Raw genomic sequence first — 22,776 nt, 5'->3', positions numbered from 1 at the left:
CTCTCTCTCTCTCTCTCTCTCTCTCTCTCTCTCTCTCTCTCTCTCTCTCTCTCCCTCTCTGAAATTTGATTATTGAGAAGGAAGGAGTAGTCACAACAACATTGTAATGCCCCTTCTTCCTTCTTTTGCTCAGCAAGGGCTTTTCATACAGGTGACTTTTTTACATTTGAGATGTATCCATTCCAACAGCTGGGGTGTTGACTGAAGCTATCCAGATTTGGTGTTTCACTCGAGGGCACTTGGGCTGGAAACATCTAACTTTCTACACAGAGATTAAGTTTCCATTACAAACACAGATTAACGTTTACCTAAGTTGTCTCACAAAACAAGGGTGGTTTGGATCCATACAGATCAATTAGCATTTGTGTAGATGGTAATATGATCTGATAGTTGGCTGAGGTACTGTAGCTACACGCTAATATGAAATAGTGCAGGTAGGGACAATGTTTAAGGAAACCAAACGACGCCAGGTGTTCAGGCCAGGGGAGGGTTACTCTGTCCATTGACATGTTGACAGAGTATTCTATCCTGGCTAAACAGATGTGAGGATTGGCTTTTGAACCAGACACCAGTTGCATTCTAGAATTCTCGTGTGGATTCTTTCCCCTGCCGAGGCCCACTTTTCATCATAACCTCTCTGGTGATTGAAGCTTGAAGTGGAGCATCAGCTGCATACCTCAGACACACACCTTGGTCCTGGCACACACACACACACACGCACGCCCGCACGCACGCACCACGCACGCACGCACGCACACACACACACACACACACACACACACACACACACACACACACACACACACACACACCTTGGCCCTGACAGAGAACAGCAGCTGGTGATCAAAGTGGCGTGACAGCTGAATCATTGTCAGACACGTGCCAAGCCTTGTAAAACGCTAGACTACTAAACGAATTGTGAATCCTGTCAGCATCCGTGTATGTGTGCATGCTTTGGACGAGTCGTCGGGACCAGAGAAGAAGGTAGAGAAAGAGAGAGCGGGGGCAGAGAGAGGGGGAGGGGTGAGAGGTGGGGGGCAGAGAGCGGGGAGGGAAGAGAGAACAGAGAGCAGTTGGGCCCTGGACCTGGTCTCATCATTCCCCCCTAAAGCTAAGGTGGATTACTCCTACATTCTTTGTTTCTTTGCCAAACCTGGACAAAACTTATTACAAATGTTTTGATTTTCTAAATAACGTCTTGTCACTAAGAGTTAGCAGGGAGACTGCATAACAAGAAACATGGACAACATTGCTGTTTTTGCTAATTCTGTCATTTCATTACATGGAAAAATATGTTTTGGAGAGAGATAAGAAGTAAAACTCTCAGGAACACACACATACTGTACACACACATACCGTACACACACATAATGTACACACACATACTGTACACACACAGGGCCCAGTGTGTCAGTGGTGGTATGGGATCCGCGTCCGTTTATTCAAGGTTAAGAGTGACACGTGAAGGAAGCGATGTGCTGCAGGCTCTCTTTATACTCTCTCCTCATAGGTCAGGGCTGCAGACACACTTCATAGGTCAGGGCTGCAGACACACTCCATAGGTCAGGGCTGCAGACACACTTCATAGGTCAGGGCTGCAGACACACTTCATAGGTCAGGGCTGCAGACACACTTCATAGGTCAGGGCTGCAGACACACTTCATAGGTCAGGGCTTCATAGGTCAGGGCTGCAGACATAGGTCAGGGCTTCATAGGTCAGGGCTGCAGACACACTTCATAGGTCAGGGCTGGTCAGGGGCTGCAGACACACTCCATAGGTCAGGGCTGCAGACACACTTCATAGGTCAGGGCTGCAGACATAGGTCAGGGCTTCATAGGTCAGGGCTGCAGACACACTCCATAGGTCAGGGCTGCAGACACACATAGGTCAGGGCTCATAGGTCAGGGCTGCAGACACACTTCATAGGTCAGGGCTGCAGACACACTTCATAGGTCAGGGCTGCAGACAGGTCACTCCATAGGTCAGGGCTGCAGCAGGTCACAGACACACTTCATAGGTCAGCACACTTCATAGGTCAGGGCTGCAGACACACTTCATAGGTCAGGGCTGCAGACACACTTCATAGGTCAGGGCTGCAGACACACTTCATAGGTCAGGGCTGCAGACACACTTCATATGTCGGGGCTGCAGGCACTCCTCATAGGATAACTATTTTTGGTTCCCTCTTGAGTTCCATGTAGGACCCTTTCCACAGTGGGTTGTACATGGAACCCAAGAGGGTTCCACGTGGATACAAAAAGGGTTCTACTTGGAACCAAAAAGGGTTATTCAAAGGGTTCTCCTACGGGGACAGCCAAATAACCTTTTAGGTTTTAGATAGCACCTTTTTTCTAAGAGTGTAGGTCAGGGCTGCAGGCAAGCATCATAGGTCAGGGCTGCAGACACTCCTCATAGGTCAGGCCTACAGGCACTCCTCATAGGTCAGGGCTGCAGACACTCCTCATAGGTCAGGCCTGCAGGCACTCCTCATAGGTCAGGGCTGCAGACACTCCTCATAGGTTAGGCCTGCAGACACTCTTCATAATTCAGGCCTGCAGACACTCCTCATAGGTTAGGCCTGCAGGCACTCCTCATAGGTTAGGCCTGCAGGCACTCCTCATAGGTCAGGGCTGCAGACACTCCTCATAGGTCAGGCCTGCAGACACTCCTCATAGGTCAGGCCTGCAGACACTCCTCATAGGTCAGGCCTGCAGACACTCCTCATAGGTCAGGGCTGCAGACACTCCTCATAGGTTAGGCCTGCAGACACTCCTCATAGGTCAGGGCTGCAGGCAAGCATCATAGGTCAGGCCTGCAGACACTCCTCATAGGTTAGGCCTGCAGTCACTCTTCATAGTTCAGGCCTGCAGACACTCCTCATAGGTTAGGCCTGCAGGCACTCCTCGTAGGTTAGGCCTGCAGGCACTCCTCATAGGTCAGGGCTGCAAACACTCCTCATAGGTCAGGCCTGCAGACACTCTTCATAGTTCAGGCCTGCAGACACTCCTCATAGGTCAGGCCTGCAGACACTCCTCATAGGTCAGGGCTGCAGACACTCTTCATAGTTCAGGCCTGCAGACACTCCTCATAGGTTAGGCCTGCAGGCACTCCTCATAGGTTAGGCCTGCAGGCACTCCTCATAGATCAGGCCTGCAGACACTCTTCATAGGTCAGGGCTGCAGACACTCCTCATAGGTCAGGCCTGCAGACACTCTTCATAGTTCAGGCCTGCAGACACTCCTCATAGGTCAGGCCTGCAGACACTCTTCAGGGCTGCAGTTCAGGCCTGCAGACACTCTTCATAGGTTCAGGCCTGCAGGCACTCCTCTCAGGCCTCACTCCTCATAGGTCAGGGCTGCAGACACTCCTCATAGGTCAGGCCTGCAGACACTCTTCATAGTTCAGGCCTGCAGGCACTCCTCATAGTTCAGGCCTGCAGACACTCCTCATAGGTCAGGGCTGCAGACACTCTTCATAGTTCAGGCCTGCAGACACTCCTCATAGGTCAGGCCTACAGGCACTCTTCATAGTTCAGGCCTGCAGGCACTCCTCATAGTTCAGGCCTGCAGACACTCCTCATAGTTCAGGCCTGCAGACACTCCTCATAGTTCAGGGCTGCAGACACTCTTCATAGTTCAGGCCTGCAGACACTCCTCATAGTTCAGGGCTGCAGGTCACTCTTCATAGGACAGGGCTGCAGGTCAGGTCAGACTGTACTGTACACAGCTGGGCTGACCTACTGTCTGTATCTGTCTGTAATGATCTCACAGAACCAGTCAAACTTCCGACTCAGAAGACTCCACATTATCATATTGCAAAATGAAGCAGTGAAATATTGGAGGGTGTTTCTCTGTGTGTGAGCTTCCTGGGATTTGAAAAAAAGGCTGACCCAAAGCTCTATTGTTATCCTTTGAGAAGGGACGTTGAATTCACCTAGGAAGGAGTGACTCAGAGAGATGAGAGAGGATGGATAGAACTGAGCGAGATGGGGTTGAGAAAGAGGGAGGGATGAGAAAAAGATAGAGGGATGATTGAGAGAGAACAATGAGAGAGACTAGAACACCATGACAAAAAATGATTGGAGAAGAGTGAGAAAATTACAGAGGGAGTAGAAAAAAGAAAGTGAGTGAAAGATATGATGTGAGTGCTTAGCCAACAGAAGAAGAGCTGGGGGACGCTAGGCTTTGTTAATCCCAGATGGCACTACGTGTGTGTGTGTGTGTGTGTGTGTGTGTGTGTGTGTGTGTGTGTGTGTGTGTGTGTGTGTGTGTGTGTGTGTGTGTGTGTGTGTGTGTGTGTGTGTGTGTGTGTGTGTGTGTGTGTGTGTGTGTGTGTGTGTGTGTGTGTGTGTGTGTGTGTGTGTGTGTGTGTGTGTGTGTGTGTGTGTGTGTGTGTGTGTGTGGCAGTCATTACATTTTGCCATACGATCATTGTCATGCAAAATAATAATGAACATAAACAAGCATAGCATCTCCACCCCTCCACACATACAAGCTGCTTATGGATGCCTTTGGAACATCTACATTTGAATAAGTATAATAAATCAACTTGTTAAACACCATAACAATAAATCCATTCTTTTTTTTAGGTAGGCCTAAAGAAACATGATATGAAGAAAATGTTTTCAGATTAAGAGAATATGAGTTGGCCTACTGTATGTTATCTGGCTTGTTCATTTAGCAGACATGATAGGCTTATTTTATATTATATGATTTCATAGTAAGAAGAATATAATTTAACTTAGCTGAATCAAATTGAAAGGATATTTTTATCATTGCGCATATGAAAGCTATCTTGAGCATGCATGTAATCATTTGAAACAGATACTATAGGCTGCGCTAGATTATTATTGTTATTTTGCAACTTTAATTGTTAATAATTCAAACCTTAGAATATCTTACAAATCAAAACATACTGTATATGGGATGCATGATGCGGCTATAGGCTATTGATTACTTGAGAAAGTCGCAAAAAAGCTTGTACACTGTTCCTTACCTCAGGCTGCACACACTGTTCTCTCCTCAGGCTGCACACACTGTTCTCTCCTCAGGCTGCACACACTGTTACTTACCTCAGGCTGCACACACTGTTCCTTACCTCAGGCTGCACACACTGTTCTCTCCTCAGGCTGCACACACTGTTACTTACCTCAGGCTGCACACACTGTTCCTTACCTCAGGCTGCACACACTGTTCTCTCCTCAGGCTGCACACACTGTTCTCTCCTCAGGCTGCACACACTGTTACTTACCTCAGGCTGCACACACTGTTCTCTCCTCAGGCTGCACACACTGTTCTCTCCTCAGGCTGCACACACTGTTCTCTCCTTAGGCTGCACACACTGTTCTCTCCTCAGGCTGCACACACTGTTACTTACCTCAGGCTGCACACACTGTTCTCTCCTCAGGCTGCACACACTGTTCTCTCCTCAGGCTGCACACACTGTTACTTACCTCAGGCTGCACACACTGTTCTCTCCTCAGGCTGCACACACTGTTCTCTCCTCAGGCTGCACACAATGTTCTCTCCTCAGGCTGCACACACTGTTCTCTCCTCAGGCTGCACACACTGTTCTCTCCTCAGGCTGCACACACTGTTCTCGCCTCAATTGATCATATTATCACCCATCAGACTATTCTCAATTTAGTATTGTCTTTACTAACATGTTAAATTAGTTTCAAAATGGCCCATTTTTAAGTGTGCAGGAACAGATGCAGAGAAGAAATACATCACCCGCTATGCTCTGGAGTACCGAATGGAGGCGCTTTCCCACCTGTTCGTTCAGATAGGCTACTTTGGTTATTTCACTCCATGCATCAACCACTGTCTGAGGGGCATGCAGTCTCTCCCTGCGCAACAGGTGATATTCCGCCCAAACTCTGTATGCTATGGGCTCCCCAACACTGTTCCTGCACATAACAAGTGCTTAATCAAGTGACATCTGTTCGGGAACATGGAAAGTAACATGTTTTCACAACAAAACATAATGAATGAAACTGTTGACAGCTCTTCTCTCTGCGTTCTGGAGCAAGTCATGAATGAGAGAGGGGAAGTAGATGGAAACGCACGGTGGTGAAATATTCTGTAGCCTATTATTCATTATGAAAATATAAAAAATTATGAAAATCCCCCAAATTCCCTGGGTACTACCAGGCTATTCAAAAACCGATAGAAATGCACTCCTTGAACCAACAGCATCGCAGCATGCACTATTGACCCAACTTTGGAGTGTAGCATAAGGTCCATCTAGTATGCATAATTATACAGTCCACACTCAAAAGTGATTATAGAATATGTTTATAGGCTAACTGATTAAATAGATTTGAAATCCGTTTTTAAAAAAAATGTTATTCTGCATGCTCTATGTACTGTATAATCATTATTTTATGTTTTTTTTTCAAGCTTGGCCTCATATATATATAGGCCTATGCATATGTATAAGCTCTAATTATGCATATGGGATCGCTGTCCATTTCGTTAGACATCCACAATGACAATGTTTTCCATTCATTTTCAACCTGTTGAACTTCTTTCTTCAAATTGATCAATCACAGTGATCTGAGTTTTAAAAGTACAATTTAAAGCTGTCATGACCCATGACTGGACATGTGGCGGTAATACGGTCACCACAACAGCCCTGTGTGCGTGTGCGTGTGTGCGTGTGCGTGTGCGTGCGCGTGCGCGTGTTTGGGGACACATCGTTGGCCCTTGGCCTAAGGGTGAGTAAAAAATAATAATAATTGCTTAAAAACTTGAATTAAATGATCCTCCATCGTTGTGAGTTTGGAATAAGGAATCAAATGCATTATTATTTGAATATTGAAAGGGTGTAGGCAACAGAGAAGGGCAGAGGGATGCAGTTTGGAGTCATGTAGAAGTGGTGCTGGAGATGGAGGCGTTGGGAGCAGGGGTGATGGGCAGGGATGATGTCCTTGATGTTTGTGTGCATCAGTCTGTTGTGTTTTGTCTGTGTATGTTTATATTGTTTGTACATTTTATTAAAATAGTTTTGAAAAAATAAGAAAAATATAAAAAAAAGTTTGTTATGGTTGTTTGTTATCTTTGTGAATGACTCCACTCTGTTCAGGCCCTCAGGGGCTATCGATTCTGATGAGTTTTCTCATGGAATTTTATCTGTTGCTTTATTGTATCTTAAAGATGAAACTGAAAACTGTATTGTGACAAAAGCTGACTTCCTTGTGCTACAAGTTACTATATTCAGTACCAGCTGTACCAGCTGTGTTCTCACGATGGTCTCCTTGTGTTGCTGTGGTCTTGTTCGTTCTGCTGACCATGTTCTCACAGTTATTAGTGGTTTGTGGTCAGTGGAAGACTATCCATGTGTCTCCTGGCCTGGTCTCCTCAACCTCTCTTCCATGCCCAATCTGCCAGTGGTTCTGGACTGAAGCCTCCACCTCCCCCCTGTCTTTATAGTTTGCTGCCAGTGGGTCTGGACTGAAGCCTCCACCTCTCCCCTGTCTTTAAGGTTTGCTGCCAGTGGTTCTGGACTGAAGCCTTCACATCTCCCCTGTCTTTAAGGTTTGCTGCCAGTGGTTCTGGACTGAAGCCTCCACATCTCCCCTGTCTTTAAGGTTTGCTACCAGTGGGTCTGGAGCGAGCATGCCTCTCCCCGGCCTGTACAGTCTCCCCTTTCCTCACCCCCTCCCTCATGTCCTTTCCCCTCTCCTAACCCTGCCAGTGTGTCTGACTGTGCAGCCCGAGCCGCTCCCCTGCACAGTGTCTGCCAGTGGCTCTGGTCTGGAGCGAGCAGCTCTCTCCCCTGCACAGTGTCTGCCAGTGGCTCTGGTCTGGAGCGAGCAGCTCTCTCCCCTGCACAGTGTCTGCCAGTGGCTCTGGTCTGGAGCGAGCAGCTCTCTCCGCATCCATCTGGCAGAGAGGCCTAAGTGTTGTTTATGCAGGGATGGAGAAATCTCTCCGCTCCCATTTCCCCAGCTGTCCATAAAGCTAAATCATCACTGGACCGACCTCAGTTACAAGCGTTACAGCGTTACAGCGTGATCAAAATGTAAAGTCAATGTTCTTGCATTAGTGGAGACTGCATTCACGGTAAATGCTGCATATTTAGTCTCAATCGGTTCAGCGATTAAGATTTAATAGAACCGTAGGTCCTAGGCCTGAATCTTCTGTTGGCACAGTATCCAAGTGAAAGAAAATGAAGCCTGGAAAAAACATGGTATGAATCAATCACAGTTCAACTAGATATTTAACTAGACATCGTTTATCGCCTAATAGCTATAACATCACCCTATTATTTGGGAAAGCTGGTTACATTATGCAGCTCCCAACTCTACGTACTGTTACAAGCTTTAACACATAGGCCTAATGGGCTTGTAGGAAATGTAGGTAGGTTTGTTAACCCATACTCACTGTAAAGGATGCTTTGTGGGTGTCTTAGCTGATACAGTATCATGTTATGACTTGATTTGTTGTTGTCACGACTCCTGTCGAAGTCGGCTCCTCTCCTTGTTCGGGCGGGCGCTCAGCAGGCGACGTCACCGGTCTTCTAGCCATCGCCACTCCACCTTTATTTTTCCATTTGTTTTGTCTTGTTCTCCCGCACAATTGTTTTACATCCCGTCATCACTCTAGGTGTATATTATCCTCTATTCCCCCCCATGTCTGTGTGTAATTGTTCGTTATGTTTATTGTGTGACACGTCAGGCTGTTTTTTGGGGGATATTGTTTTGAACCTGTGGTATTGTATTGTTGTACATTATTTTGTGTGACCAGTGCGCTATTCTCGTTTGCTTTTGGCTGGAGTGTTGTGACGCTGTTGCGTCCGACTGATTTGCATCTGCCAATTAAAGTGTGCCTGTTCACTCATCTCTACTCTCCTGCACCTGACTCTAGTTGACCAGTTGCGCACACAGTCTGACAGTTGTGCTATTGTGTAGTGTGTTGTTCATCACTGACAGGTGAGCTTTCTCTCTCAGTGTGATCCCTCAGGGTTTATCCCATGTGTTGATATGGCTGGACTATGAACACATTGTGTCGTAATTAACAGGGAACTTCAAAAATGCTTTTGAGGATGATGTGATGAACCTGAACTCACAAGGTGTGTGTGTGTGTGTGTGTGAGTGAGAGAGAGAGAGAGAGAGAGAGAGAGAGAGAGAGAGAGAGAGAGAGAGAGAGAGAGAGAGCGCTGTGTCCTTAATATCCATACTTGCGTTCTTAATAGTAGGCTTTTTGGTAATGCAAAAATAGAACGTTTTAAAGTATGTTTTAAATATGCTTTAAATGCCAGGATGTCATACTTATTTAGGCTGCACACTATTGAGGAAGATAATCATCTTTTCACACCCACTTGTGTTTGGCAGAATAGGGGACGCACTCCACAAAAATAAACAACTGGCAGGGAACAAGCGCAGTATAGACGATAAGTATGTTGATATTTATTGGTTACTGCACATGTTTTTACTAAACATTATGCTGTAAATATTAGTATGTAGTATGATTGATTAGTACACAGTATGTCATTTTAGTAAGTAGAAGGCAAGGCAGAGTTTGGACACAGCTACAGTGTGTGTTCAAGACACACACTGGCCTGTTTAATGCTAGTATCATTTTTCAACACTGACTTGTCAAGAAGGGATTCAGAGGGCAGGCAGTGAAATGCATATGTGGACCATCTGGGGGATGTTATGTGCATATCCAGCTTTACATACCATGGTCACTGGCTCCACTGTTTTTCTCTCCCTGCATGTTTTCGCATCCATTGCTCTTTTCAGACATAATAAATCATGGACAGAAATGAGCAGGTATTTGTGGTTAAAGTGTGTGTGTGTGTGTGTGTGTGTGTGTGTGTGTGTGTGTGTGTGTGTGTGTGTGTGTGTGTGTGTGTGTGTGTGTGTGTGTGTGTGTGTGTGTGTGTGTGTGTGTGTGTGTGTGTGTGTGTGTGTGTGTGTGTGTGTGTGTGTGTGTGTGTGTGTGTGTGTGTGTGCCTGCAGATACATGTGTTGGCTGGTATGAGAGATGGGTCTAGGGATATACTCCTGACCTATTGTAGGGCTCAGCGCTGGAACAGCAACTGTGATATTCCTTTGGACCAAGATGAAAAAGAACCAGTATATTAGCATGTCAGAATCTCTTTCTCTACTCTCTCTCGTACAGCGCCTTAAGAAAGACTGTTGAGAGCTAATATAAAGGGAGAGCAGGAGGCTGTGTGATCTGTTTGAAAGGGAAAAGAGCAACGGGTGACATACTGTATGAATTGAGGCATAAACAATTATGTCATTCATTGCAAACTCAATGAGTGGACATGTCATGACTCGTGACTCACACTGCTCTATGAATGAGAACGGTAATCAAGTGTGATAACTTCTTTACATCAAGGCATGTGATTAGACAGATGTTGTCATGGTGAGATGGAGGATGGAGGTTCGTTGGGAGGGTTAGTTAGAAGAAGACGGCTCTGACGTTGTCACATGTAAGCATATACTGTGTGTGTGTGTGTGTGTGTGTGTGTGTGTGTGTGTGTGTGTGTGTGTGTGTGTGTGTGTGTGTGTGTGTGTGTGTGTGTGTGTGTGTGTGTGTGTGTGTGTGTGTGTGTGTGTGTGTGTGTGTGTGTGTGTGTGTGTGTGTGTGTGGACGTCACTAGGCAAGACTCAGCTAGGTTAGGTTCGGCCCGGTGGCTTCGCTGTAATCCACATAAATCCAATGGATCGTTTTACGACGGCCTGTAAATTGAAGCCATTCGAAAGAGCTGCTCGCCCCCACAGAGTGTGTGTGTGTGTGTGTAAATGTGTGTCTTGGTGTATATGGGTGTGTATTAGCGAGTTTGTGCAAAAACGTGCATCGATGCCAGGCAGAGTATCCATCAACCGCAGGACAAACAAATCTGAACCCGGACCAATTCTTATAACAACCAAATGAAAATAATGATCCTCAACAACGTTGGAAAACCAGGCGGGCCCAAAAAATGCCTCCAATTTCTCCAGCTTTTATTCCACTCGTTTGGGCCTGGACACTGGCCCGAAGGCATCGACACAAACTGAATGAGAGAAGCCCAAGAACCCTGGGCCTGAAACCACCATCACCCGGCCTGTTTGTAGAAGCCGAAACTCCCTAACAATTCAGTACTTGGGGTCCTCTGGCAGGGAGTACTTGGGACCTCTCTCTGACAATGACTCCATGGAAAGGAAGGAGAAAAACAAAGGGCTCATCGCCGACCCAGAGCCTGGATTTTTGTCACCGTGTGTGTGTGTGTGTGTGTGTGTGTGTGTGTGTGTGTGTGTGTGTGTGTGTGTGTGTGTGTGTGTGTGTGTGTGTGTGTGTGTGTGTGTGTGTGTGTGTGTGTGTGTGTGTGTGTGTGTGTGTGTGTGTGTGTGTGTGTGTGTGTGTGTTTGTGCGTGTTTGTGCGCACAAGGGTGTGTGTTTAATTAGTCCAGCATGCGCCTTAAATCCACTCCGCATAGCTGCTTCAAGACTGACGGCTTGGAAAACCTGGAAGTGACAAGGAGCAGGGGAGGTTACCAGAGGGAGAGAAAGGGGGATGAAGGAGGAGAGAAGAGAGATGGCGGGGGGAGCTACGGCGTATTCCACTCACGCGATCTGGAATCACCGCTAGTACCTAAAGTCACCCTTCCTTGTTCTGATCCAACATCATCGTGTGCTACTAACACAAGAATGGACCATACCCAAATGAGCCACTATATCATCCTACATCATGATCATTTGATTACTGATACCATCGGCTATAATGACAGTGAAAGACATCTATTATGATGTGCACTGGGCCTATAAAGTGGAGGCTGGGAGCTGGAGTCCACCTGTCAGTCACAGCTAACCACAGACTCTCTAAGGACTTGGGAGCGGATTGTAGATTTAATGATATAGACATCCACCGGATTTCAGACTCACGCCTTATCAGAACATCAGAGGACAATCTCAGACTATCTCACTGGCTGTGTCATTATCAGTGTTGGTATTAGATCATGCCTCACTGTATGCCTGGTTATCCTACCGTATCATCTGTCCACATCCTTCCACATTCTCTATCTATTCTATTACGACTGGGCTGCTCAATATGCTCAAACAGAGCACAAACCCAGGGCTGGGAAAGTAGAAACCTATAGTGTCCTGTATGCTAGCTCCGTTAGGCCCCACACAAATAATCTCTGGCCTCGATAATCTACCGTGACTGCAGTCTCACACTTATCATGTTTGGGAGGTAATTCTACTCCACTGGAGAGAGAGTAAGAGGGCCCAGAGATGTCCTGGTTATGAAGCTCCTATCCCAGGTCTCGACTCTCACCACCCCACCTGCTGTCAGTTACTGTGGAACCCTGCCATGGAATTCTCCACTCTCTTAAATTAAACCCTTCACCAGTCCCAGCTGGTTCCTGAGAGAGAAGGGGGGGGAGAAGTCAGGAGGGAAGAGACAGGGAGATGGAGAGAGAGAGAGACAGAGAGAGAGAAGACAGGCTGATAGAGAGAGTGTGGGGAGAGTGGATCCATCTTTCTTTTGGCTCCCTCTGCCTGCTCCTTTTAACTCAACAAGCCTGATATGCAGAGCCACTGTGACCTGACCTGACCTGACCTCACCAGACTAGACTAGATGATGGATAGAGAAGGGGAGAGAGAAGGGGAAGGGGGGAGAAAGAAAGAGAGAGATCTGAAAATCTTGATTATTGGATTACCTTACGTAAAATGTACGGTTGCAAGAAAAAGTATCTGAGCCCTTTGGAATTACCTGGATTTCTGCAGAAATTGGTCATAAAATGGTATCTTATCTAAGTCACATCAGTAGACAAACACAGTCTGCTTAAACTAATTACACACAAACAATTATATGTCTTCATGTCTTCATTGAACACACCGTGTAAACATTCACAGTACAAAAAGTATGTGAACTCTTGGATTTAATAACTGGTTCACTATCCTTTTGCAGCAGTAACTTCAACCAAACATTTTCTGTAGTTGCGGATCAGAACTGCACAACGGTCAAGAGGAATTTTGGACCATTCCTCTTTACAAAACTGTTTCAGTTCAGCAATATTCATAGGATGTCTGGTGTGAACTGCTCTCTTGTGGTCATGCCACAGCATCTCAATGGGGTTGAGGTCAGGACTCTGACTGGGTCACTCCAGAAGGCGTATTTTCTTCAGTTGAAGCCATTTTGTTGTTGATTTATGTTGATTTGTGTTTTGGGTCGTTGTCCTGTTGCATCACCCAACTTCTGTTGAGCTTCAATTCGCGGACAGATAGCCTTACATTCTCCTGCAAAATGTCTTGATAAACTTGGGAATTCATTTTTCCGTCGATGATAGCAAGCTGTCCAGGCCCTGAGGCAGCCCCAAACCATGATGCTCCCTCCACCATACTTTACAGTTGAGATGAGGTTTTGATGTTGGTGTGCCTTCTTTTCGAAACACAGTGTTGTGTGTTCCTTCCAAACAACTCAACTGTAGTTGAATCTGTCCACAGAATATTTTGCATCCAGATGCTCTTTTGCGAACTTCAGACGTGCAGCAATGTTTTTTTTAGACAGCAGTTGTTTTTTCCATGGTCCTCCCATGAACACCGTTCTTGTTTAGTGTTTTACATATTGTAGTCTTGTCATCGGAGATGTTAGCATGTTCCAGAGATTTCTGTAAGTCTTTAGCTGACACTCTAGGATTCTTCTTAACCTCACTGAGAATTCTGCGTTGTGCTCTTGCAATCATCTTTGCAGGACGGCCACTCCTATGGAGAGTAGCAACAGTGCTGAACTTTCTCCATTTATAGACAGTTTGTCTTACCGTGGACTGATGAACATCAAGGCTTTTAGAGATACTCCAGCTTTATACAAGTCAACCATTCCTAATCTTAGGTCTTCTGAGATCTCTTTTGTTTGCGGCATGGTTCACATCAGGCAATGCTCCTTGTGAATAGAAAACTCACATTTTGTGAGTGTTTTTTATAGGGCAAGCAGCTCTAACCAACATCTCCAATCTCATCTCATTGATTGGATTCCAGGGTTAGCTGACTCCTGACTTCAGTTAGCTTTTGGAGAAGTCATCAGCCTAGGGGTTCACATACTTTTTCCCAACCTACCCTGTGAATGTTTAAACGATGTATTCAATATAGACAAGAAAAACACAATCATTTGTGTGTTATTAGTTTAAGCACACTGTGTTTTGCCTATTGTCGTGACTCAGACCAATTTATTCAGAAATCCAGGTAATTCCAAAGAGCTCACGTACTTTTTCTTGCCACTGTACGTGGTAACAGAGAGGAGAGAATAGGAGGGCGTCTTTGAAACCAGACCCACTGTTCTCTGTTACGTGAGTTCTTCTCTTTTATCCGTACTGTAGCTACAGAGTCAGACCGAGAACATACACAATGACCTGCAGGCACCCGTTTGTTTTGCCAGTTTGTCTAGCCAGCTCCAGTCCAATGTTGATGTAGTATGTGATAGGTACATTGGTCTAATATGTCATTCATCACATTTTAGTTTATGAAGAAAGTATGCTGTGCCCAATATACTAATTTGCTTCAAGAAAAACACCATATTCTACCTCACCAGGTACATATACTGTACAACTGACTGCACAGCTGCAACAACAAGAGGTCCCTTCTGAATGGAAATTCTCTGCTAAACACGCTAACACGTTCAACCTATCTTGACACACCACACGTAGAGCCGTTTCAAACAGAGGGAAAGTGTGATGCATTAAACTGCATTATTATCAGTCACCTTATAATTTCCTGGCTCTGCAGCTCCCTCTCTCTCTATCCTCTACAGGATTCTCTATCCTCTCTGTCGTTGACCTTTACACGGCTTCTCTCTGTCTCGGGTCCGCTGCCTATTTGGTTTCCATTAGCCCCATGGTGTCTCTGCTGTGGCTCGCATGTCTCACATAGACAGACGGCCATTTTGGCTCACGTACACTATAATAACCTGTCAGTAATCTGCAAATTGAATGTCTAAACATCAAATAAGAAAGTGTGTTTCACAGCTAGTCGAGGTCAGGTTGACAGAGTTTCCATGTGTGCGGTTCATTACAACAAACAAACTTGGGTCTTGCAGTACACTCACTTCCAACAAGTTCATGTGTGAGCTAAGACAGACATGTTTGTGTGAACTGACATACTGTAATAATAGGCCTCAGACAAAGGCCTGCTTGTTGGAGCTGACAGCTCTGAGTAAATATGACTAAAACAAAGGGCTTTTGTACTGAGCTCTTATGTGTCTCGGTGATACAATCTGTGGAAGGTTGCCAATCAGCAAGGGTCCGGACGGAGCATGTTGCTGTGTTCTCTTACCCTTAAAGAGAAAGAGACATGACTTTGAGGGCATTACGGTTACTGTATCTTCCCTTTCAGCTGTTTTATACAAGTGAGATCCAGTGATGTTGGAGCCAGAGAAAATGGAGTCCTGTGGTGACTGGGACGGCCTTGCTGTCTCTACTGTCTTTGAACCTGGTGTGAGAGTCTGCACACTCTCTCTCTTTCTTATTCTCTTTCTCCTTGCCTTTCTCTCTTTCTTTCTCTCTCTCTCTCTCTCTCTCTCTCTCTCTCTCTCTCTCTCTCTCTCTCTCTCTCTCTTCTCTCTCTCACTCACACATACACACACACACATACGTTACCTCTCAGGAAGAGTTGGTGGTGTCTGCCTTTCGTCTCCTGGTCTGCGATCAGAGGGTTCAGAGCAGCGTAGCAGGTGGCGGTCAACCCTGAGTGCTGAGCTTGTCTCACACAGCCAAAAGAGAAAAAGCAAGGCCGTATACTGTATGTGTGTCTCTCTCTCACACACATACACACACACACACACACACACACACACACACACACACACACACACACACACACACACACACACACACACACACACACACACACACACACACACACACACACACACACACACACACACACACACACACACACACACACACACACACACACACACACACACACACACACACACACACACACACACACACACACACACACCTCAGACCCGTGCTCCTCTCCCAAACAGAGAGCTGCCAGTGAAACATTCCAACCCTGTGCTGGTCTTTGGTCTCCTCTGAAAGTTATGAGAGCTTTGAAAGCTTTGAGATAGACTGGCTCTCCAACCCCAGGTCAAGGGAGTGTACTTTACCATTTAGACAAATGTACGACCCTGTCTTGCCTCTTCCTCAACCCTGTGCTGCCTCCTCCTCATCACCTCCTCATTTCAAAGAATGTTGTTGGTTGGACAATGGAATGAGAAAAAGGTTTAAAGGAGGTGGATTAGTCAGAGGCTGTTTAGCTTAGAGTCTGTCTCGCCTCTTCCTCCTCCTCATCACCTCCACGGGTCTAAGAGGCCTGTCAGCTGTCGGTTGTACAACGGGAGGTGGAGGAGTGTGAGGAGGTCTGGGGGAGGTAGGATTAGCAGAAGGACATCTAGCTTAGTGTGGTGGGGATGTCAACTGCCTTGGCAGGACGTTGCCCACGATTGTTTTGACTAGAGGATGAAACCCCACACCTCTGTCCTGTTCTATCGCTCTCTCCCCTTGTGTTCCTCCACTCCTCTCTCCCCTCTTTCCGCTGCTTTCTGCGGACAGCTGGGCCATCTCCATAATCATCTCCTGCCTCTCTTTCCTCTCTCCTCCCTCGTTTCTCAGACGCCTCACAGTTGGCTATTCTTCTCACCCCCTTGACACAGCCTACAACACCTCAAACCAAGACCAAACCAAGATCTCTTCTGGTCTAGTCTGGGTCTTTCACAGAAGTAATTTCATTTTAGCCTTTAATAGATTAAGATTATATGATTTTGTATAATTCCCCAACCGTATGCCACACAGCTTTACAGGGATGTCCAGTATTAACATTGTATGCCTGTATTGGGTCGTAGTCCACTCCAGGGGTGCATGCTTACACCTCATGCCGGTTCTCTCTACTTCATCAACCCAGTGCACTATGACCCCTGTAAAACGCAGTGGCCCAGCCATTGCTAATAGACTGTAAGAATCTTACTAAAACTCCCAGTAACTTACTCAGTCCCCTACAGGACCCCTCTGAGCTGGAGGAGGTCATGGAGTAGGTAGTGTTTACTGAGTAGTCATCTCGACACCCAAAACTCACGTGTGCTCTGTTCAGCTAGCTCCTCAATTTAACATTTTATTTGTTAACTCTGTCACAAGAGACTAACTGAGCAGAATAATGTACCTACTATCTACAGCTAGACTGCACTGCCTCCTTACCAGAGCCAGAGACTGGGGTGACCTGCTAATGTTAACTATATCCAGGTCATGACTCTTGATTACTGTTACCATATTTAATGCTGTTTAGGTCATGTTTTATCACCCTATTAAAACTTAAGTTCACGACAGTAGGAGTGTCCATTAACTGAATTACTCTTACAGCTATTGTAACAATGTCAGGGGTGGCTGGCTCCGTATGTCTTCCTTAGTTATCTTGACATCTGGAGGATGAGGTTTTTTGGGGGTCTAAGGCACAATTCAGTGCTTGAAATGTCACTACAAATCCTGGTTCACTTCCAGGCTGTATCACAACCAGCCATGATTGGGAGTCCCATAGGGCGGCGCACAATTGGCCCAGTGTCATCCGGGATTTGGCCTGGGTAGGCCGTCATTGTAAATAAGAATTTGTTCTTAGCTGACTTGCCTAGTTAAATAAAATAAAAATCTTACTGTCTGTAATTGAATGAATTACAATGTGAGGGTTTAGCCACAGGTCAACGACTGATTAACGATTGTGAAATATTTAGAGGTGGCGAAAAGACAGAGCATTTCTCGCTGCCTGAGTTTCCCCCTGTTCCACCTTCTTCTCCCCCGCCTCCCCCTCCCGCTGTTTTGTCAGCAATAAGAAACCCGAGATGGAATATGACTTAATTTATGTATGATTAGCATGTGGGAAGAATATTTTTTTCTCCCCACAGAGACTGTTGCTGTGTGCCAAAAAACTGTTGCCACATCAGAATAACTGTTCCTCTCAGCCTTTGACTCCCTCTAGTGGTCACAATCTGGCATTACCAACACCAGCACTGCTGCAGATCTACTACATTATATATACAACCAAGTCAATTCTCTATCTTCTATCCACAACCTATGCACTTCATGTGGATCTGAAATGATGTTGTTCACTAACCCTGCCTCATACTCTCTCTCCCTCCCTCCCTCTCCTCTCCTCTCGGAGGTTATGGAAACCTTGGTGCTGGTGGTCTTGGTGGTGGAGGATATGGAGCTGGTCCTGGAGCCACCGGTCTAGGAACAGGAAGCTTTGGAGGAGGAGGAGGATACGCTAAGCCTGGAGGTACAGTAGCACAGTGTGACTTCAAGTTCTTGGTCCACCAGTAGTACTGACCCTGTTCAAGCTAATATTATGCTAAATGACCACTTAGGCTACCCATCACTCCTGGCCACATTAGAGCGCTTCACAATATGACACAATGAGACACTGAAAGTGTTAAAAGGGTTGGATTAACAACTCCCCACCGTCACTCTCCTCAGCTGGTTATGGAGGAGGCTCGCCGTATGGCGGCTCGACTTATGGAGGAGGTGGTGCTGGGAGCTTCTTCCCTGGAGGTGGTCTGGGACAGAAGGCAGGACCCAAACCAGGCTATGGGGCAGGAGCTGGACTACAACCAGGTACTGTACAGACAGAATAGATTCTCAAAGCCATGTTTCTCTACTGTACTTCTGTGGACCAGCAATGGTCTACGTCAGGTATTCCCAAACGCATTGCCGTCAGGGGTACGCCAAATAAAAATGTGATTCACAGTTTTCTTCACATTTTCAAACAATACATTGACATTTTCCAACGGGGCTATACATTTGAGTGAGGTTTCTTTCTCACCTGAGTAGCCTTGTTTCACTGCCAAAAAATAATTAAAATTAAACCATCTAGTTAAGTGTTCACTGAAATAACAATCACATTAACCGTTACTCTCTCGCGGGAAACCTTCACTCTTGCGCAGACATTCAGAAATGAAACAAGACCATTTGAAAAATAAGCCACAGGACCATTTTGAGTGAGAATAAAGACGACTTTCGAGTAGTAAGACATGTATAAAAGTAACAGATACCATTAATAAAAGAGGGGCTAGAAGTATCTTATATGGTGAGCTACCGAGTGGCTAGGACAGACAAGCCCCATACTATTGTGGAGGACTTAATTCTTCCTGCTACCGCGGATATGGCTGGGACAATGCTGGGGGGAAAGGCCCCAAAAAACCATACAGACAATGCCTTCATCAAACAACGCTTTCATGATGCATCAGTGACATGACAGGAGATGTTTTGAAACAATTACTGCTTTGCATACAAGCCAGTGAATTCTATGCGTTACAGCTGGATGAGTCAGATGTGGAGGGCCTGGCACAGCTCCTGGTATATGTACGTTTTGTTTATGGGAGGTCAATTAAGGAAGACATCCTCTTCTGCAAACCACTGGAAACCAGGACAACAGGAGAGGATATTTTTAAAGTCCTGGACAGCTTTGTGACATCAAATGGACTTTGGTGGTCAAGATGTGTTGGTATCTGTACTGATGGTGCAAAAACCATGACAGGGAGACATAGTGGAGTGAACTGCAGCATCCACCGAGAGGCTGGATGCTGGGTAAACTGCAGCATCCACTTGGGTAAACTGCACCACTTGGGTAAACTGCAGCATCCACTGAGAGGCTCTTGCTGCCAAGGGAATTCCTTACAGCTTGAAAGACATTTTGGACACTACAGTGAAAATAGTTAACTTTGTGAAAGCAAGGCCCCTGAACTCTTGTGTATTTTCTGCATTATGCAATGATATGGGCATCGACACGTTTTTAAAAATTGAGTGAAGAGCTTAAAATGTTCTTTACTGACCATAATTTTCACTTGTCTGAGTGATGTTTTTTCTCGCCTGAATGATCTGAGTCTAGGTTTACAGGGACTCTCTGCAACTATATTCAATGTGTGGGACAAAAGTGAGGCTATGATGAAGAAGTTGGAGCTCTTCTCTGTCTGCATTAACAAGGACAACACACAGGTCTTTACATCTTCGTATGATTTTTTGTGTGCAAATGAACTCAAGCTTACAGACAATGTCAAATGTGATATAGTGAAGCATCTGAGTGAGCTGGGTGCGCAATTACGCAGGTACTTTCACAAAACGGACGACACAAACAACTGGATTCGTTATCCCTTTCATGCCCTGCCTCCAGTCCACGTACCAATATCTGAAATTCATCGAAATTGAAATCATAGAAATTGCAACAAGCAGTTCTGTGAAAACTTTATTTAATCAAAAGCCACTGCCAGATTTCTGGATAGGGCTGCACTCAGAGTTTCTTGCCTTGGCAAATCGTGCTGTTAAGACACTGATGCCCTTTGTAACCACGTACCTATGTGAGAGTGGATTCTCGGCCATCACTAGCAAGAAAACCAAATACAGGCACACACTGTGCGTGGAAAATTATTTAAAGACTGAAACTCTCTACAATACAACCCAACATTGCAGAGTTATGTGCATCCTTTCAAGCACAACCTTCTCATTAACCTGTGGGGAGTTATTCACAATTGTTGATGAACAAATAAGGTTTTATATGTAAGATGGAGCAACATTATTGATTATTATTATATTATTATTTGTGCTCTGGTCCTATATGAGCTCTTTGTCACTTCCCACGAGCTGGGTTGTGACAAAAACTCACACACATTCTTATGTTTAATAAATGTATCGTATAGTGTGTGTGTGTGTGTGTGTGTGTGTGTGGCAGGCTTACAATGGTGGCAACAAACCAAAAAACATTCGAGAGTACGCTGACCCTGGTGCTAGAGGGGTTACGCTGACCCTGGTGCTAGAGGGGGTACAGCTGACCCTGGTGCTAGAGGGGGTACAACTGACTCTGGTGCTAGAGGGGGTACAGCTGACCCTGGTGCTAGAGGGGGTACAGCTGACCCTGGTGCTAGAGGGGGTACAGCTGACCCTGGTGCTAGAGGGGGTATGCAGCTGGAGGTTGAATGCTTGAAGGGGTACGGGACTATAAAAAGTTTGGGAACCACTGGTCTTTGTGATAGTATTGCAATTTACATGTATATTTGAGTAATTTAGCAGATGCTCTTATCCAGACCGACTTACAAATAGTGCATTCATCTTAAGATAGCTAGGTGAGATGTTTTTCAATACATTGAGCAATATGTCAGAGCTATAAATCTTTGTTTCTTTCAGGCTATGGTGCAGGTGGACTACAGCCAGGTACAGTACACACTACACAAGACAGGACAGATCCTTAGAGCTTTGTTTCTCAACCCTCATTTTGTGGGCAATCCATGCAGCGGTCCATGTGATCGATACTATAACTTACAAGTCCTCACGTTTTCAAGTCATATTTTTAACCAAAGCTGTACTCCAAAGAGGAGAACCATGGCTTGCCAGTCCCTGGTGCCAACATGTTTGAGAAACACAGGCCCTAGACTATAGAGTTGTGTGGGTAGAGTCTGTATCAAATAACACTTTATTGCCATTTAATAATGTTGCTATGGATTTCTCTATGTTGTGGAAAGCTATAAAACAACCAAATACACATATATCACATCAAACTATAATCCAACCATATTGTATCTGTGTTTCTCTACAGGGTATGGCGGTGGTGGATTACAGCCAGGTTTAGGTGAGTGGCATGTTGGTACCCAAGGTCCCATGACCTATTGAAATCCTACAGTCGCAGCGGCCATTTTAGAACTAGTGAACTACTTTCTGTATATAACGTTCCTTCTGTATCTCTTGTTCACTGGAGCTGCAGGAAAGTGTCCCAAACCACCCAACGGAGGTTAAATGATATTCCCAATAGACTAGAGACAAAAGAAAGCAGAGGTTATCTGATCTAAAAAAGCACTCACTAACTGTAAACACCTTAAACAACACATATATTTGTGTGCTCACATGCTATGAGAAAATGTTTCACATCAATTGCATCCAAACTTTTGACATGATTTATAAGTTGGCATACGTAGTCTAGATAGTTTAAGCAACAATATTGCCTGAACTACATTATTTTGGAGTATGTGTGTACATGTTCAATGAAGGGTATCATGGCTTAGTATTATGGAAAAGAGCCTGTGCTTAAATATTGGTTGGCAGTCGACAAGGCCGATACAGCTCTTGTGCAATGCTCCCTATCTTGACTCTTTTCATGGTATTCCAACAAAATGATCCCATTTCATCCAAACCCCTTTCAGATAAAACAGAACAGCAGCATTCCTCTCCATTCTCTCTGTTGCCAGCCTTCCCTTGTTTCTCTGAATCTCCTCATTTGTTCACCACATACTAAAGGCACTGCGTAATGTCTGTTCCTTAGAGAGAAGGATTGGTGGATTTTTAAGATAGAAAGAGAAGGTTAAATAAATAAATGAAAACTTTTCATCCGACTGCCAAGCCCCCAAGAGCCAGAGCTGACAGCTCATTTCCTGCGTAGGGGATAACCAAAGAGCCAAAGATATAAAGCATTTGATGAGGCAAGATGAATGCCATGCATTATTGTGTACTGTGTCCCAAATGGCACCCTATTCCCAACATACACTTTCTACAGATTAGAGTACCATAGAACCTCTGCCTTTCAATACAACTCTGGATAAAGATTAGCATTGTCCACATTCTTTGATCACTGTGGTGTTAATGATGATGATGACGATGATGATGATGACCAACTCAGGGGGACCTGGAGGCGCAGGAACAGGAGCTGCGGTGCCTGCAGGAGGTAAGACACACACACACACACACACAAAGCTCAAATTATGCCATCCAGTCCTACTTTTTTATCTTGACAATTTTCAATGTTTAATCG

General features: G+C 45.4%; 1 protein-coding gene across 35 annotated transcripts in view; it reads left to right on the top strand.

Annotated features, from left to right (window-relative positions):
* The window catches only part of LOC124006069 (elastin-like), an 89,280-nt gene that overhangs the window by 31,547 nt on the left and 34,957 nt on the right, over positions 1–22,776 (top strand). For all 35 annotated transcript variants that reach the window (XM_046315818.1, XM_046315810.1, XM_046315815.1 and 32 more), the window contains exons 6-10: positions 18,148–18,264; positions 18,462–18,599; positions 21,162–21,188; positions 21,571–21,603; positions 22,645–22,689. In XM_046315818.1, the coding sequence (XP_046171774.1) occupies positions 18,148–18,264; positions 18,462–18,599; positions 21,162–21,188; positions 21,571–21,603; positions 22,645–22,689 (360 nt within the window). The remainder of the gene's footprint in view (positions 1–18,147; positions 18,265–18,461; positions 18,600–21,161; positions 21,189–21,570; positions 21,604–22,644; positions 22,690–22,776) is intronic.

Source organism: Oncorhynchus gorbuscha, linkage group LG19 (genome assembly GCF_021184085.1).
Source record: "Oncorhynchus gorbuscha isolate QuinsamMale2020 ecotype Even-year linkage group LG19, OgorEven_v1.0, whole genome shotgun sequence".
In the NCBI taxonomy this organism is placed as follows: domain Eukaryota; kingdom Metazoa; phylum Chordata; class Actinopteri; order Salmoniformes; family Salmonidae; genus Oncorhynchus; species Oncorhynchus gorbuscha.
Note: the sequence above shows the minus strand (reverse complement) of the source record. Positions and strands in the feature narration are given on the sequence as shown.